Source organism: Trachurus japonicus, chromosome 20, assembly GCF_045865225.1.
Source record: "Trachurus japonicus isolate A0001 chromosome 20, Traja_1.0".
Lineage (NCBI taxonomy): Eukaryota > Metazoa > Chordata > Actinopteri > Carangiformes > Carangidae > Trachurus > Trachurus japonicus.
The window spans coordinates 14,523,343-14,538,902 of record NC_140926.1 but is presented as its reverse complement, the minus strand read 5'-3'; the positions used below and the strand labels follow the sequence as shown (position 1 = coordinate 14,538,902).

The window sequence follows — 15,560 nt, the reverse complement described above, 5'->3', positions numbered from 1 at the left end:
ATGAATGACAGAGTGTGAAAAATCACTTTGCATTGAACACACCTTTAGTGTTTTGACCAGTGAAGTCGTCAGTGGGTTCAGATGACAGTTTTTACAGGCAACACTGAACTGAACTGAACGCTCCCTCTTACATAAGCATTTAAGTGACTGGTCTCTAACCTTGTAAGATGAAAAGAACAGTGACAGCACTGTCACGACCCTGGCCGGTAATCCCTGTCACCTTGCTTTGCTTTACATACTTGTTGTCAGGTTTAACTTCATTCAACTGCTGAGTTTGAACCTGACATGTCAATATGTCAATGGAGGATTCAGGAAATATTTTTCACAATTTTCAGAATCAAAGGGTGTAGGAGTTGAAGCTCACATCAGAATATGAAAGCATCACCAATAAAGGTTCCTGTCAAACTGCATTTGCTAACTCTGTGTCATGAATTTGAGCCCTATTTAAAAGTGTTATGCAGGGTTGTCTCTTTTGCTTTTATGCGTGACAATAAAACACAGACTGGTACGTAAACAAGATTATACGAGAGGGTTTTATGTTCCTGGTGAAGCATTCAATGTCACATGTTGCAATAACACCAACGAAAACAATTACAGAGACATATTACTGATATTGTAGCTACAATGCAATCAGTATGGCACAAACAGTCCATAGTAATTTATTATACTTTACACTGTATACTTACTGTACAATGGTAAATGACTCTGCACAAGTAAATGTAAACATTCAAGGACTGAATTGCTTAAAGGCATTTCCTCTCCACAGCTGCTTTGCAGCCTCACAGCCAATGAAGATGAGATTGAAAGTGTCACTTTGAAATACTGAAACAGGCACTTGTCAGCAATCAGCACAAAACTGCCAGAGTGCCTCAAATGATAAAACACATGAACCTCACCACAGGCTCAGAGTCACACACAACAAGAGGGAAGGCTGTACTGATAAAATGGAAGGCAAAGGGCAATCAGTCTCTCATGAGAGTGATAGTGCAGAGAAGGGCATTTATACTCCAAACCCATCATTGTGGCTCAGCATCACACTGGTCACCTGGTCTGAAGCCTCAACCATTTGGCATGTATGGAAATAAAGTGTCCTGCTGGTTATCAGCCAGTCTTTCTTTTCCTGTCCTCCTTCAAAGTGAGGAAAACACAATGTTGCACACTGTTTTGTTCTTTTTGGTCACCTAAAAAATGCTTTTAAACATATATTCTGCCACAGCAAGTAGCTACTCAAACACATCCATAATGCATTTCCTGTACTCTCTTTTATTTGCCTGCATTTCACTGCACACACTTAGAATATAAATAACAGGACCTTTTTGTTAAAAACCATCAGCTCCATTTCCTCTAATGGTTGTGTCTTTGCACCAGCCTTGATCATTTGAGGCTGCAGGAATCCACTAAGTGATTTTTAATCAGCACATAATTACATCAGATTATGTGTCTGCCGGTGCAGTTTGCATTTGGATCCCTCACCTAACCTCATTAATATGTGACATTTGCTTTGTCTAATGTCTGAGCACACAGGGAACTTAATATCAATTGACCAAATGAGCCATAACAAGATGATTCATAAATCCACCTGTACATGCGCAGTCATGAAATGAAGGGGAAAAAAAAATCAATGATCCTCATTCAAATGTGCAGAAGATCTGGTTGCAAAGCAATGCATTTGTATTATTTGTCATTTTTGTTGCTTTTTTTCATCACTGTCCTTTAATGGTCACAGGTACACTCCCATCCTCACGAGTGGATGTTGCTTACTATGAGGGAGTGTATTTTTATCTATTTTTTTTATTTATTCCAGAGCTTACATTTGCTGTATTTGCTTGATGTTTGGCACATGAGTATTTTGAACAGCATGTACAGTATATAGTATGTATCACTGTTTGTATGAGTCAAATGCTAGATAAGTCGTCATGACAGGTAGATGAACCTCGGCGGGTTTTTGGGCTGCATCGTGTCAGCATGGTGATCTGGGTGCTGAAGTTGTTGCTGCTGCCGATAGACGGGTGTTGGTATTTGGTGTCTGAGCTCATGTATCTTTGCAGGTGCCACCTCCGCCACTTCCTCTTGATCTCTCCTTGGACCTGTGACGTATATTCAAACAATAAGTTGTCTGGGTAACACTTCATTATACAGCCTGCTGGGATTCACAATGCAGCCTTGTGCCTGTTGTATAAGTGAGTAACCAATGAAGCAGGGAGACTACACAACCATTTTTAAGAAGGGGAGGGGGCGTATCTGTAAAATGAATAATTGTGACACATTTAAAAAGACAGAGAGAGAGACAGTGTGAAAAAGTGTCTCTTTGTAGTTGTGTCGCTTCTACTTTTAGTCATTTAGCGCCTTTCTCTACATCTGTCTCTAGTCGTTTTGACGTTCTTTGTAGCTCCCGTGTGCCTCTTTGTAGTTCTGTTACGTCTGTTTGTTGTGTTTTTCTAGTTGTTTAATTGACTTTCCAACCAGAAATGTTAACAGACACTTCTTATGGACGCTTTGATCCAAGGGCTCTCAGCCTGTACTCACTCTACAAGCCACCTGCCAATCACCCTCTGACTCTGCCCCTGCCTCTACAAATGTGAGCTTTGTTGTTCAGACCACATCTGAACATGTACTGTACGTCTTTCTATGAAAAAACAAACAAAAAACACCTGTCTAGTGAAACGAGATGTAATGCGTTCTATACAACTCCATAGAAAAACTGGTGTTGCAACAGAAACCACAACTGAAGAGAGATAAAGGACAGAGAAGAAACATTAAAAGCTTCCACAAAAATCCCCAAAAATAAAAGATTTCCAACTAAGTGAAGCAATATGAAAAATAAGCTCCCACATAAAGATTACGTTTCGTTCAGGTAAGTCGGAGTGAACTAAAACGTAAAGGAACCTTCTGCAGCATGAAAGTAGAGAGAGCATTAGCATTGCCTCAGCAAGGTGATAAGGCACCGAGGAGTGACGAAGGAGTTTTTTTTTTGTTCTGAATCTGGCAGGTTTTACTGTACAGAGCAACATCATTATTATATTGGATGTATGTCTACACTAAGCCGATTTTCAAATTTGTTGCAAAGCACTGATTTGAAAAGCTTTGCGAAAGATCTTTTTTCCATTCAAGTCTCATTCAAAGTACGTCATAGATTAGAAGTGTACCTCACCGACTGCACATGCACAAAGTTTGAGGAGACAAATTTAAAAATAGAACTGTTACTCATCTCCTTAGTATAATTAGTGGGAAAGACATTGACCCAAACTTTTGGGCTACTCTGAAAACTCTCTGAAAAAAAGTTTTTTTTCTAGGAAGTATCCACCTCTAAATGTGGACCGAGTAATTGGACCTCAACTATGTCGTTAATGTGTCTCGGGTGCATTCACACCTCCACTCGAGATTGGATCACCCAAGATGGATGTAATTACCAAATTTGAACGGGGCCAATGATAGGATTTTCTGTCTTTATTTGGAGGAGATTCAATTCCCCATGTTTATGATAGAAAGCAAAGCTACTGGTCTGTGACAAATTACACTCATTGTACATCTCTGGACTGTGATAATGTTGAGTGAATCTCAGCCTGTGTGGACAATGGAGATACAGCATATGTGGGAGTGCATGGGCAATTACCTGCTACAGTACACTGGCAACGTTTTTTTTCTTTTTCTTTTTTATTGAACAGTCATATAACAATAGGCTATATCCGGATATTTTAGTTCCTGCCTGGTGGTATCAACCTCCAAAAACTGAATTCCACTTTCCCCACAATTCACCAAAATCTTTCTTTGCCTACACCTTCCTAAAAGCCCAGTTGAATAAACTGAAACGAGAACTAACCTCTCATATAAACTTGTGATTTCTTTGCATGATCTTCATGCCTCATTAACATTGCAAATGTTATCTAATGTCCTTCACGCCTGTTGGGGGGCAGCAGCAGAGTCGAGGTGGGCACAGAGGGACGTGAGGTGAACGGGACAGATGCTCAACAGGAGGTTCGTTATTGTTGTCAAAAACCCTCTTTTATGTTATTTAGGTAAATGTCATGAGTTTTCTTTCCTGCACAATATGTTTATGTTTGGTTTGGTTTAATTTTCATTTTTGTTGTAATCTCAGTCTTTTGTTGATAATATATGTCATGTGTTTTGTTGTGGACTGTACATCACTCTTGAGACACCTGAAAATTGCACCTGATTAAAATTCAGGCAGTGTAGTGTCAAGGCTTGCCATCCAGCCCATCACTGTGATTCAATCTGGCCAAGCACTGGGAACATAACTAATCTGTCCACAGAGAGCCTCTGCAGACATCACTGAATAGCTCCCTGCCATAAAGGATGTGCTTTTTACAGCCCTCACATGCAGAGCATAGAAAATATACCACAAGGAGATCCAAGGCTGGAAAGACCAGCGGTGGTGATGCATACACACAGCTCTGTCCACCTTCCGGGACTGTGTGTGTGTGTGTGTAATGCTGCACCAGGGGAGCTGCAGAGAAACTAACTTTTCTGGGAATTACCGCGGCAGCACTGTGGGATATCTCTGCATGGGAATCTTGAGACATAACAGTGTGTGTGTAAACTGTTTACATTACTGTGAGGGGCATACGTACCTCTCCGTTGAGGAAGCAGTAGAGGACTGCAACCACAAAGCCCTACAGGGAGAGAAAAACGTAAATAAGAGACTTGTTATTGTTTGTGTTACGGAGAAATTTCAAGTGAAGTCTGTTCATCGTGTCTTGTCAGGAATTTGCTGAATCAAGATGCAACCTGTCACATTCATGAGACAAAACACACCATAGGATTTCTAGTTTATAACAATAATGAGGAGCAGGGATGAGAAGAATAATAGCGGGAATGTACTGGAATAGTTTCCCTGGTTTCCAGGCGGCCTGTACAGTAACGCAGCTGTCATTCCTCATCCTTATGTGATGAACTGAAATAACACCAGGGGCTTAAAAAGGTAACACCGCCACTGCACCATCCAGTAAAATCCTGGAGAGATGCCACAGTTTACTGCCAGGGTGTCGATAGTAAAATAAGTTTAAATTTAAATAACTTTGAAATCATGATAGGCATCTAATTCGAATCGTAATAAACAAGTTAAAAATGAAATTTGCAAAATGTAAAATGTAGCTTTTTGTTTTTGTAATTATTTGTTCTAAAAAGTTGATATCATACCTGAAATGACCCCAGAATCAAGTCAAAAACTAGCCGCAGCTCAGTCTTCACCTGCTCTGGGATGAATGCAAACACAATAAAATTTATCCCAAATAGTGGAATCAAAAGCAGTGTTGACTTTGCCAGTCTCCTGAAATGACAAAGGGAAAAAAAAAAAAAAAACAGATTCACATTTCTCCCTTGAGTGCAGCCAATTTTCAATCTGTCTCTACATATCACAATAATGAAATGCAACTCCAGAGTACTTTTCATTTTACATTTCAACTCAGAGGAGTTGGATGGACGAGAGATGGAAAAATGCATCATTAAAAATGTCAGTGGGAAAATAGCTCATGCGTTGCAGCTGGCTCTCCAACACAGGAAAAAATCACTTAAACGCACAGAGCGCTGTACTGTATCTCTGCATAAAGCAGCTGCCAGGGGGAGAGCACAGTGTTCGCAGCATCACATGCTTAGTTTTTCTTTTCTGAAGTCCAAAAGGATTGGTCATCCTTTATTGCTCTGAGCATATAAAAGAGTTAAAGGGAATCGCAGAAAAAAAATTATATATATAGCACCAGTTGTACCTACAGGACAAATATATATTTTTTAATTTCAGCTTTCTTTACTTATTCAAGATAATCTTCGTTTACTCTAAGAATGCAGTTCCCTTTTACAGATTGTGGGCTGAATTCATCCCAATACAGAAAACTGTTAAAGTAGTGCAGAGGATTCCCAAATGTCCTTAGATTGATCAATGATATTTCATCTTATTTCAGGTGGTGAATATTTTATTTTACAGCATGAGAAAGACAAGAAATCACACTCACGAGTACTGGTTGGACTCATTTCTTCCGATATCAGGGCAGTTGATCTTTTGGCGAAGTATTCGAATGATGCAGATAAAAAGAATGAAGTTCATCTGTAAAGGAAATTTAACTGTGAGGATGATATAGGCTACTGCAGGGATATTTTACAGGTTAGTGAAATATTTCTCAAAATTATTATATTCTTTCTATATGATATTCCCAGATGGAAACAGAAGACTTGCTCTAAAGAAAGTCGCTGCTTCTTCTCGACCTGTTTTCATTGTTTTATCAAATGGATTTGAGGAGCTCATACTGTAGCTCAGCTCACAGGAGCCAGATGCTGAGTTTCATCTTGCTCTGATTGGATTGTGGTGTTGCCCTGTGGGAAAATGAGCATTTCTAAATTGTTAATTTGGGTGGGACCTCTGAACCGGCAACACATCACTCACATCACCATGCACTCACAAACATCAGTCAGCAGCTGCAGAGAGAAAGAGACAGAGTGATCTGACAACCCGGCCGCTGATGCTGATCCTAATGTGAAATAACATAACTGAACCTGCTTCGTCAACAACTGCTGCAAGGAAACCGCAACAGACAAAGCAGGACCTCAGCAGACATCGGTGACAGATGAGAATTTGTATTTGTATTGTATGTATACCATATAGTTTTTTTATGTGGTGGTGCAAACATAAAATATCAATAATGCCACTACTGTATCATGTCTGTGGAGTAATTATGAAGCAAGAAAGGACAGCCTGTCTGGCTCTATGTATACATCATGTAAAAATACGGCATTAATAAAGCAAAAATACTGATGCAGTTCCTGAATTATAATCATGTTTCTTGTCACTACTTAACATGCTCCTCTGTAGCTTCTCCAGTCATGCTTGTTGAACTCGTCTCTACCCTCCTCTTCACACCTCTCTGAAAGTGTCCTCTTTTATCACTCTGCACACACATCTACAGATTTGCTTGCTTTCACTTGTTTACACACATACACACACACACGCACTCAACCAATGCAGATAACTGATTTTTATTCTCTCTGAAGATATGTTATTTTAAGATAAGTGTGTATGCTAAATATGAAGCCAGGAACCTGTTAGGTTATATCTTCACAAAATAAGGGGAAGGCAGCCAGATTCTCTTCAAAGGTAACAAAATCTACCCGGCAGCACGTCTGAAGCTCACTAATAAACACCATATCTTGTTCATTAGCAAACAAAATCGTACAGAAAAGTGTAGAACTGATAAAATGTAGTTTTGTGGAGGTAATTATTTGCCTTTGTGCAGTGTATCCCTGGAGGTGCTTTTCCGCCGTTGACAGAGCTAGGCTAACTTGCTACTGCTGCCTTAGTGCTCTGGCTTTTAGCTTCATATTTATGGTCTCAACCTTCTTATAACTTGCAGCAAGATAATTAACAGTTACATTTTCTCTAAATATCCACTGAATTAAGAGTGTGAGCCAGAGGGTAGTTCAGCTCTCTTGATCTTTATTAAGTTTAACATCATTATTAGCCTCTAAACCTCACTAATTATAATGTAATGCGTTATGTGTAACATGCTTCTCCTTGGCAAATAGTGGCTAAGCTCTTTCCTCTGCTGTCAGGCTCATTGCCTCCTATGACTACAGCTCCATATTTAACACACAGGTATGAGAGCGATATTGATCTTCTGATGTAACACTTGGTAAAAAAAGAAGAAGAAGCAAATAAGGGTATTTCCAAAAATATCAAACTAGTCTTTGAACACCCAAAGTGCATTAAAAGTCTGACAGTTCTTTGTGCATCTACGAACATCCCTGTCTTCAACCTCTATGTGCGCAGCTGTCTACAGATGTGGAGGCTGTCACTGTGTTCAGACTGAAAATGGAGCAAAAGACAGCAATGAAGATGCTGCAAAATTAAGTGGATGATGACCTGTCAGTCAAAAAACAAGCTTGATGTAGATTCTTCTGCTGACTTTCCAAAGTGAAACGAGAACTTTAAGGTCATACTAACCCCTCATTTGCACTGGCATACAGTAGGACTACCAAAAAGATCTGCAGCTCAAAAGCATTCACATAAATTACACTGACAGTTAAGTCTGAGCTGGATTGATAGTAACTGACACAGATGTTTTCTCTCTCACTGGCAATTAGTTTTACTTTGGAAAAGTCTGACTTGGGAGCTCAGTGTGCCTAAATGTTGATGTAATTAAGGTTGAGTGATAAAAGGGTGCTTCAGGCTTGTAACCTTACCAGGATTGATGCTAAAATAGGAGTTTTAATGATCCACCAGAACACATCAGTGCTCTCTATTATATCCCAGCACCTGGTGAGACATAAAGCAGAATTCATGTACATGATGTTGCAAATCAAAGCAATGAAAAGTTAGAAATTCCTATGGTGTTTTTCTTACCCCACATCATTGTAGTAGGCTTTAGCAGTGCTCCAAGCTGTGATGAAAATTGTTGGACCCCCTGGGTACATTAACAAGAGATATAAAGGTTATTATCACATTCCATCAACATGGGCCACAACCTGCTGTCCGTCATCAGGGGACAGTTGGTGTGGAGAAGCGTATAAAAGCTTAATAAGAGGACCTGCTCACCCCAGCCGATCAGAATGTAAGCCCAGAAGTACTTTCTCTCGGAGAAGAAAGAGACGGCCAACAATGCGTGGAGATAAAGGCCTTCTACCAGCAGCCAGAAGAAACTGGCCATAATACAGTACTGGAAGAACACAATCACTGCCTTGCAGCCAACCTGGCAATGGACACAATACACAAGAGGACAAATTACACAATTATCCTCTGAGATACACAGGTGGACTGGACACATGCTGAGTGAGACAAGATTTCAATGAAATACCAAATTATTCCCTCCAGCGAAAAAGGTAAAAATGTATACCGGTAGTTGGATTTATTATTCCTTTGGATTTCTGTTTTCTAACATTGAAATAAAGCAATTAATTTCTTGCTTTGTGTTTCAGCCAAGCACTGCAACACCAACACATACACACAGTCAAGTCAAACAGCAGGGAGGGACAAAGAGTACCGTCAACCACAGTGTCTCACATGTGCTACCCTCAGCAAACTGAGAGCAGCACATGAAGTCGGCTGACAAGCATTTGTGCATCTGATTGCAGATTACCCTGAATAATTACAGCTCTGAGCCTTGATGTAAATCTTCTCTAAATGCTACCATACACTGAAAAAAAATATATTAAAATGTCCCATAATGCTTTCTCTGCAGTAGCATTTCAATGAAGTGGACTCATGAATGTAATGTTGGTATTTGGAGCACAGAAGTTGGACATGAACATGTGAGATGCCTTCATCATTGTAACAGAGACTTTGAAAGTTCATATTTTAAAGTTTTAAAGTTAAAGTTACAACAGCTCCATGGTTTCTCAGGATGACCAACTTATTAGAAACTATTTGGATCAGCCAATCGTGTGGCACAACAATGGGCAGCAGAAAATGTGAGTAGCAGATACGGGTCAGAAGAAGATTCAGTGAATGTTCACATCAAACATCAGGGTGGGGGATAAATAAATAAAATGTGATATCAGCCACTTTGACCGTGGTATGACCAGACGGGCTGGTTTGAGCATTTCTGAAAACTGCTGATCTCCTGGGATTTCTATGCACAACAATCTCTAGGGTTTACGCAGAGTGCTAAAAACAAAACAAAACAGAAAAAAAAACTTCTCCACTTCAGTGGCTGAGCGGATGAGAAAGATTCAGAGCAGAGTGGTCCGACCGGCTGCAGCATCGGGGAAAGATATGGTAACTCAAATAACCACTCTTTCAAAACAGTGGTGAGCAGAGAAGCATCTCAGAATTCACAACACGTGCAGAGGACCATGTCAGGATCCACCCCTGTCAGCCACGGACAAAAAACCTGAGGCTGCGGTGGGCGAAGGGTTAGCAGAACTCAACAGAACTGGACAGGCGAAAGACTGAAAACACGGCCTGGTCTGATGGATCTCTCTGATTAATTCAGCTTCAACAGCATAAATCCATGGACCCAACCTGCCTGGTGTCAACAGTCCAGGCTGGTGATGGTGTAGCGAAGGTTTGGGCCCCTCAATATCAATTATTCACCACAATTTACCATCTTCTAATGCAACTTCCAGCTTGGTTTCGTGAGTCTGGAATTGAGTTCAGTGAACTTCAGCGATCTCTCCAGTCACTAGACTTGAATCAAGCTGAACATCTTTGGGATCTGGTTGAGCGGAAGAATTTGCAACATGAAAAACAACATGGAGGGAGGCACGACCCTGTAATAGGATGCTATTCCTAATAAAATGCTTGATATTAGAGCACACTAGAGATATAAACTAGAAGCAAAGCCACCACAGTGTAAAAATGTCCCAGCAGATATTTAAACAAGGAACAATACAAGTGAGGAAAGCTGAAACAACCATGCAGGATAACACGATCAGCTGTATTCTGGTTGGCTGAACGCACAACAACACAAACCTTCCATCAGGATGAATTCATTCAAAATTCAGTTTGCTCTCATCTAACGTAGAGTAGGGGGTAGCTTTGGGAGCTGCTATTGTTAAAAACTGGCATGTATAAAAGGTTAATTTACCAGATGCGAGACATGGGATGAAATGGGAGGGCAGGGAAAAGGACAGCGTGTGATTAGGGATGTACTGCTGCGCATTGTGAATAGAGAAATGTGAAGAGTTGAGCACAGATGTAAAGATAACAAAGATGTGATTAAAGCCTTTTTTCTTAAACTAAGCTCATCCTCTTCTTCCTCCTCCTCCTCCTCTCTCACAAAACCAGGACAAACAAGATGCAACCTCTTTACTCAACTTGAAACGTGTCACATGAAAAATGAACTCTAGTGCAACGCTGAGCGCCTGCAGAAGAGTGGAGCTCTTCATGAAAACATGAGCACAGACGTCACACAGCTTCTCATTTAGTGCACTGATCAGAGTTTCCCCGGGATCAGTACATGTTGTGCCGTTTGAGTGTTGACATGTAGCGCTGTGGTTGTACCTCATCGGAGAATATGGCTTCATTTACTCTGGTACACTTTTTGTATCATTTCCACACTTCTACACACCTCCAAAGGGAAATATTGTGCTTTTCACTCATTTGTGCTACATTTATTTGACACCTGTGGTTATAATATACTATATATTACTACATAATCCAGTTTTTTAAAATATATTTTGCATTTAATTCTTCTGTATATTCATTAATATCATGCCAAACTTGAACTTGTTACAGTATAGAGGTACTTTTACATGGCAGTATTACTACTAGGGCTGTCAGAGTTAACGCGTTAATCGCGATGAGATTAATTAAAAAAATTAACGCGATTAAAAAATTGAATCGCGTTAATTTTTTTAATATAATTTTTTTTATAATTAATCGCGGCCCATTTTGTCCTCTGTCTGCTGGACTGGAGGACTGGAGTGTGGGACCTCCAGTCCAGTAGGTGGCGGTAAGCCACCTTCAAGTTGGTTGCTACACAAATATACACAGTCTAACATATATCCACAGCTCCATCCATTGATTTTTTGATGGCTTTGTTGTAAACAAATGCACATGGCCATGTATTGATTTTTTTGAGGCATCGGTTGTCAACAAATGCACATGGCCAGGCAGAGACGTAGCAAAGTAAAGGGCAATTTCCACTGGATGCAATTCGTTTCAATTCTGTGTGAGTTTCATGCATCATGTGTTATGATTAGGTAGGCCTACTAGGTCTGGTCTAAAAGTTGTTTGTCTAGAGATTATAACACTTTGGAGTGTTGAAAGTCCAAAGCGCCATATATAATATTTTTAATAGAGATTAATCGCGAGTTAACTATGGAAAAAATGCGATTAATCGCGATTAAAAAAATTAATCGTTTGACAGCCCTAATTACTACTTTTTTGATGACCCAGTAATTAATTAATAGAGGTCATGTAAAAAATACAAGTCTTGTGTCCACACATTTCAGCACAAATTGAATTATTTTAATGACAATATTGTGCATACAGTGTATGTTTATATAACTTTTCTTGCTAAAGGTCTTAAATACTCACTCTTTTCAATGATTCAATTGGGTTTTTATTTTATGTTATTAAAGGGAAAAAATAACATCAGCATGATATGCTATGAATATACATACATAATGCTGTAATGAGGACATTTAAATAACAATTAATGGTATGATATGGGATTTTTTTTCATAGACATTGATTTATCAGCCTTGCAGAGTCTAGAAAACTCTAGACCACTCTCTGTGAGCACAGCGAAGGAGGCTGGAGAGATTTCCACTGTTTGCCCAGATGAGAAGTGCTGTCTGCATCTAACTGGCATTATGGGGAGCCCAGTGGTTCATGTTCTTACTCTTACTATACTTTACTTTTACTTCTTCTACTGACCATATTAGGGCCTGCTTAACGATGCAAGCAACATTTTCCCCTAAGTGGAGAAAACTTGTTCTTCAGGCATGTTGACAGAGAATTTCACGCAGCTCTGCGTCTCAAACGATGGTGAGTTTGCTTGTTGAATGTGATACACCTGGGTTAGTGGTTTACACAGCCAAGAAATGTACCTTCCTTGTCTTGTTTTGTTTGGATCCACTTCTCCAGCACAGAGGTAAAGTTTCGGACAGCTCATTAAAGCAGCTGGCAGTGAAGCTGACAGGAATTTGGTAGCCTATATAAATGAATTCCCTCTTGGTATGTTGAGGGGAGGAAAATGGATAGATGGACTGTGTGAACCTTTCTGCTGATCTAATGTGTGCAAATCAGTGCAAATTGTTCACTGTTCATTTTTAAAATGCCGACCATTTGTAGCATGTGTATGGATGATGAGATATTTTGCCACTAGAAAAAAACACACACACACACACACACACACACATGCACTGACAAGCAAACAGGTACCTTAAATAATACATTTTTTTGGTTTCAAGCTTCCCCACAGTGTTTATATCATGAATTAATCTAAGAGGTCACAAAGGCAAACATGCAGCCATACAAGAGGGGTAATGAACCAAGCATGCAGAAAACCCCCACACATGCACACTCACACATACACACTCACGCAACATCGGATCCAGCAGTTGTAATGGAAATAATGTCAGGGCTTTGATGAGCTGTGTTGCACCAAACCTGTCTCTATAATGTCTCTTTCAGCAGCTGGCTCCTGTCAACACAATAGTTACATTAACACACTTGAGATGGCCAGAAAGCTCGCTAACAAACACAATCTGAGGCTCCTCTCGTCTCTGTGGCCACATCATAAACCTTCATGTTCATGGCCTCGGGGGCCCACTGATCTGTGGTTCAGTGGTATGTCTGCTGATGGTGGTGTTATAGAAAACTGAAGACCGGGAGACATCCGTACACTGTTGTCTGATGTAAGTCCAAGCAGAAAAGGCGTGTAAACCTCAAATAAGTGCAGCTTTGAATGATGAAATGAACATATTTAAGTATTCATTTTTTATATCAGTAGATTTTTTTTCTCTGTTTTCTACAAATCAACATTTTGTTTGAGAGACATAGAGGTGAAATCCAACTTAAGGATGCCTGTTAGAAGTTCTGGCATCCCACAAGGTCTCGTATTAAAATATTAAACACGTCTCTTGTTTCTGCTGCCAATAACTCATGGCGTACTTCCATCATCAATAACCATTAAAGTGTTACAATCCCCATCTAAAAATGAGATTGCTCTGAGCTTGTCTTAGATTTTTTTTTCTCTTCGAAAAAAAATGAAAAAACTTTTAATTACACCATTGTTGTGGTATAAAATCTTAGTATATTTCTTTAATAACTGTGGATACCTGAAAGTTTAGTATTATGTTATAACAATATTAAAATTTAGTTTATACCATTGCAAATAAGTCTTGAGGTCGATTATCTAAGGCAGTGGAAGAGTGTAGCAGTGTAGCAGAAGAGACAGCCCAGAAAGAACAGAGGTGATAAACCATTCAGAGCCTTTTAAACAAACAACATAAAACATTTAAATTACAACTAAAATAGACTGGGAGCCTGTGTGAAGATATTAATATGCAGGGACCTCAAAATGCAATTTTGATTGTGATTCTTTAACGTTTGATTCAGAATTGATTTTTCATTTGAGACCTGTTCTTGATTCAATAATAGAAAGGAGGACTCTTTTGTCAGACTAAAGACTCAAGAGACTGGTCCTTAATCCACTTAACTGCAAAGTGAAACGTTAACTGGCAGTTAAACTAACAGGTCTGGATTTAACTCGCTGTCTCTCGCAGAGATGAACTGAACGTGAGCAGGTTCTTTATTTAAAACATTAACTACATCTCAAACTTTTCTTTAAGTCTTAAGGCTTTAGGAGAAAAGTGAAATTTAAGTATAATATTCAGTAAATCTCATCTACTACTGACTAAACTTTCTATCATCAGTCTTTGGCTCTTCTAGTGGATACTGAAAGTTGTCACATTGTCTTGTGCCGGTGTTTGAAGCTCAAATTACTGTAAATGATTCATCTGATAATACTAGACTTTACCTTGATTTTGTCTCTGTGATAATTGAAGTGACTGCTTCACAAAAGCACTTCAATTCCCTCCTTGTCTCTTTAAACTATTACGTCTTTTTATCCCCATTTGAGCTGACATCTCTCATTATCTGGTTTAATGGGGGTAATTAGCCCAGCGGCTCCGCACTTCTGCACAACCATGAACATTCAGCATTCACCTGCTGAGCTTCTCAGAGAATTTGACGTCTTTCAAAGTTCAAGGACACCACGTCGGAAATCCCCAAGTCACCCACAGCAAACAAGTAACTCACAGAGCCCGAGGAGCAGTTGTCCACCTCGCCGACCTCGTAGAGCACCACATCCTTGACAAAGACGGCGATGGCCTTCAGGATAAACGACACAAACAGATGCATGTGGATGTAGTTCCTCGTGCAGTGGAGCTTCCTAGGACACATGGTATGGAAACAAGAACGCGAAGTCAAACCACGAGACAAAACACACTTGAATTCAATAAAGAGGGCCGTTTATGCTTATTACCAAATGTCCATGGAGCTAATAGCTTAAAATGACACAAATCACAGACTGAATTAGCTCATAATTAAGCCTCTTAGTTCCCTTTGTCACCGTGTGGTTGGATCTGCTTTAGAGCATAATGAATGTTTTTTATGGTCCTTCACACACCTCACCAATAAAGATAAGAGAGGTGGATTTCAAAATGGCTAATCAGAAACATTTTGAAATCCTCAAGCATCAGTTTGTGAATACTTCTTGATTACATTATCATGCTTGAGAAGATTAAACGATTAAAGGGAGAGAGAGACAGTTGTGTCGAGGCTCCCATTAGCTCAGCTCGTTTGTTTATGTCGATGGATCTTGTTCCCAAGGCGGGAAAATATTCAGCTGCAATGTAACATGAGCTCAATCCCTTAATGTCTCCCTCTGGATCCACCGAAGTTTCATCTAACCTTATCTCACAGCCAGGAGAGCTCGTTCACATTCTGTCACAGCTGTTCGATACACCAGTAGTTAGATGCTGTTACCCAAATTTCTATTTGATTGAAAATAGTGACAGTTATTTGATTAAATGTTTGCTGCTGCTGTGTAAATGTGACCATTGTCAGTTTCAGATATTTGGAGCATTTTTGTGCCTGGATGGAA

General features: G+C 39.7%; 2 protein-coding genes across 2 annotated transcripts in view; one reads left to right on the top strand and one right to left on the bottom strand.

Annotated features, from left to right (window-relative positions):
- Nucleotides 1–643: 643 nt before the first annotated feature.
- Nucleotides 644–15,560, bottom strand: part of vipr1b (vasoactive intestinal peptide receptor 1b) — a 47,096-nt gene continuing 32,179 nt past the window's right edge. The window contains exons 6-13 of the mRNA XM_085763708.1: nucleotides 14,714–14,846; nucleotides 8,540–8,693; nucleotides 8,348–8,408; nucleotides 8,188–8,260; nucleotides 5,967–6,058; nucleotides 5,158–5,287; nucleotides 4,590–4,631; nucleotides 644–2,087 (exon numbers count right to left, since the gene is read on the bottom strand). Of these exons, the coding sequence (XP_085619834.1) occupies nucleotides 1,896–2,087; nucleotides 4,590–4,631; nucleotides 5,158–5,287; nucleotides 5,967–6,058; nucleotides 8,188–8,260; nucleotides 8,348–8,408; nucleotides 8,540–8,693; nucleotides 14,714–14,846 (877 nt within the window). The 3' untranslated portion in view covers nucleotides 644–1,895. The remainder of the gene's footprint in view (nucleotides 2,088–4,589; nucleotides 4,632–5,157; nucleotides 5,288–5,966; nucleotides 6,059–8,187; nucleotides 8,261–8,347; nucleotides 8,409–8,539; nucleotides 8,694–14,713; nucleotides 14,847–15,560) is intronic.
- Nucleotides 12,821–15,560, top strand: part of LOC146966635 (histone H4) — a 126,835-nt gene continuing 124,095 nt past the window's right edge. Inside the window, exon 1 of the mRNA XM_085763714.1 lies at nucleotides 12,821–12,828. The gene's annotated coding sequence lies outside the window, so the exon portion shown is untranslated. The remainder of the gene's footprint in view (nucleotides 12,829–15,560) is intronic.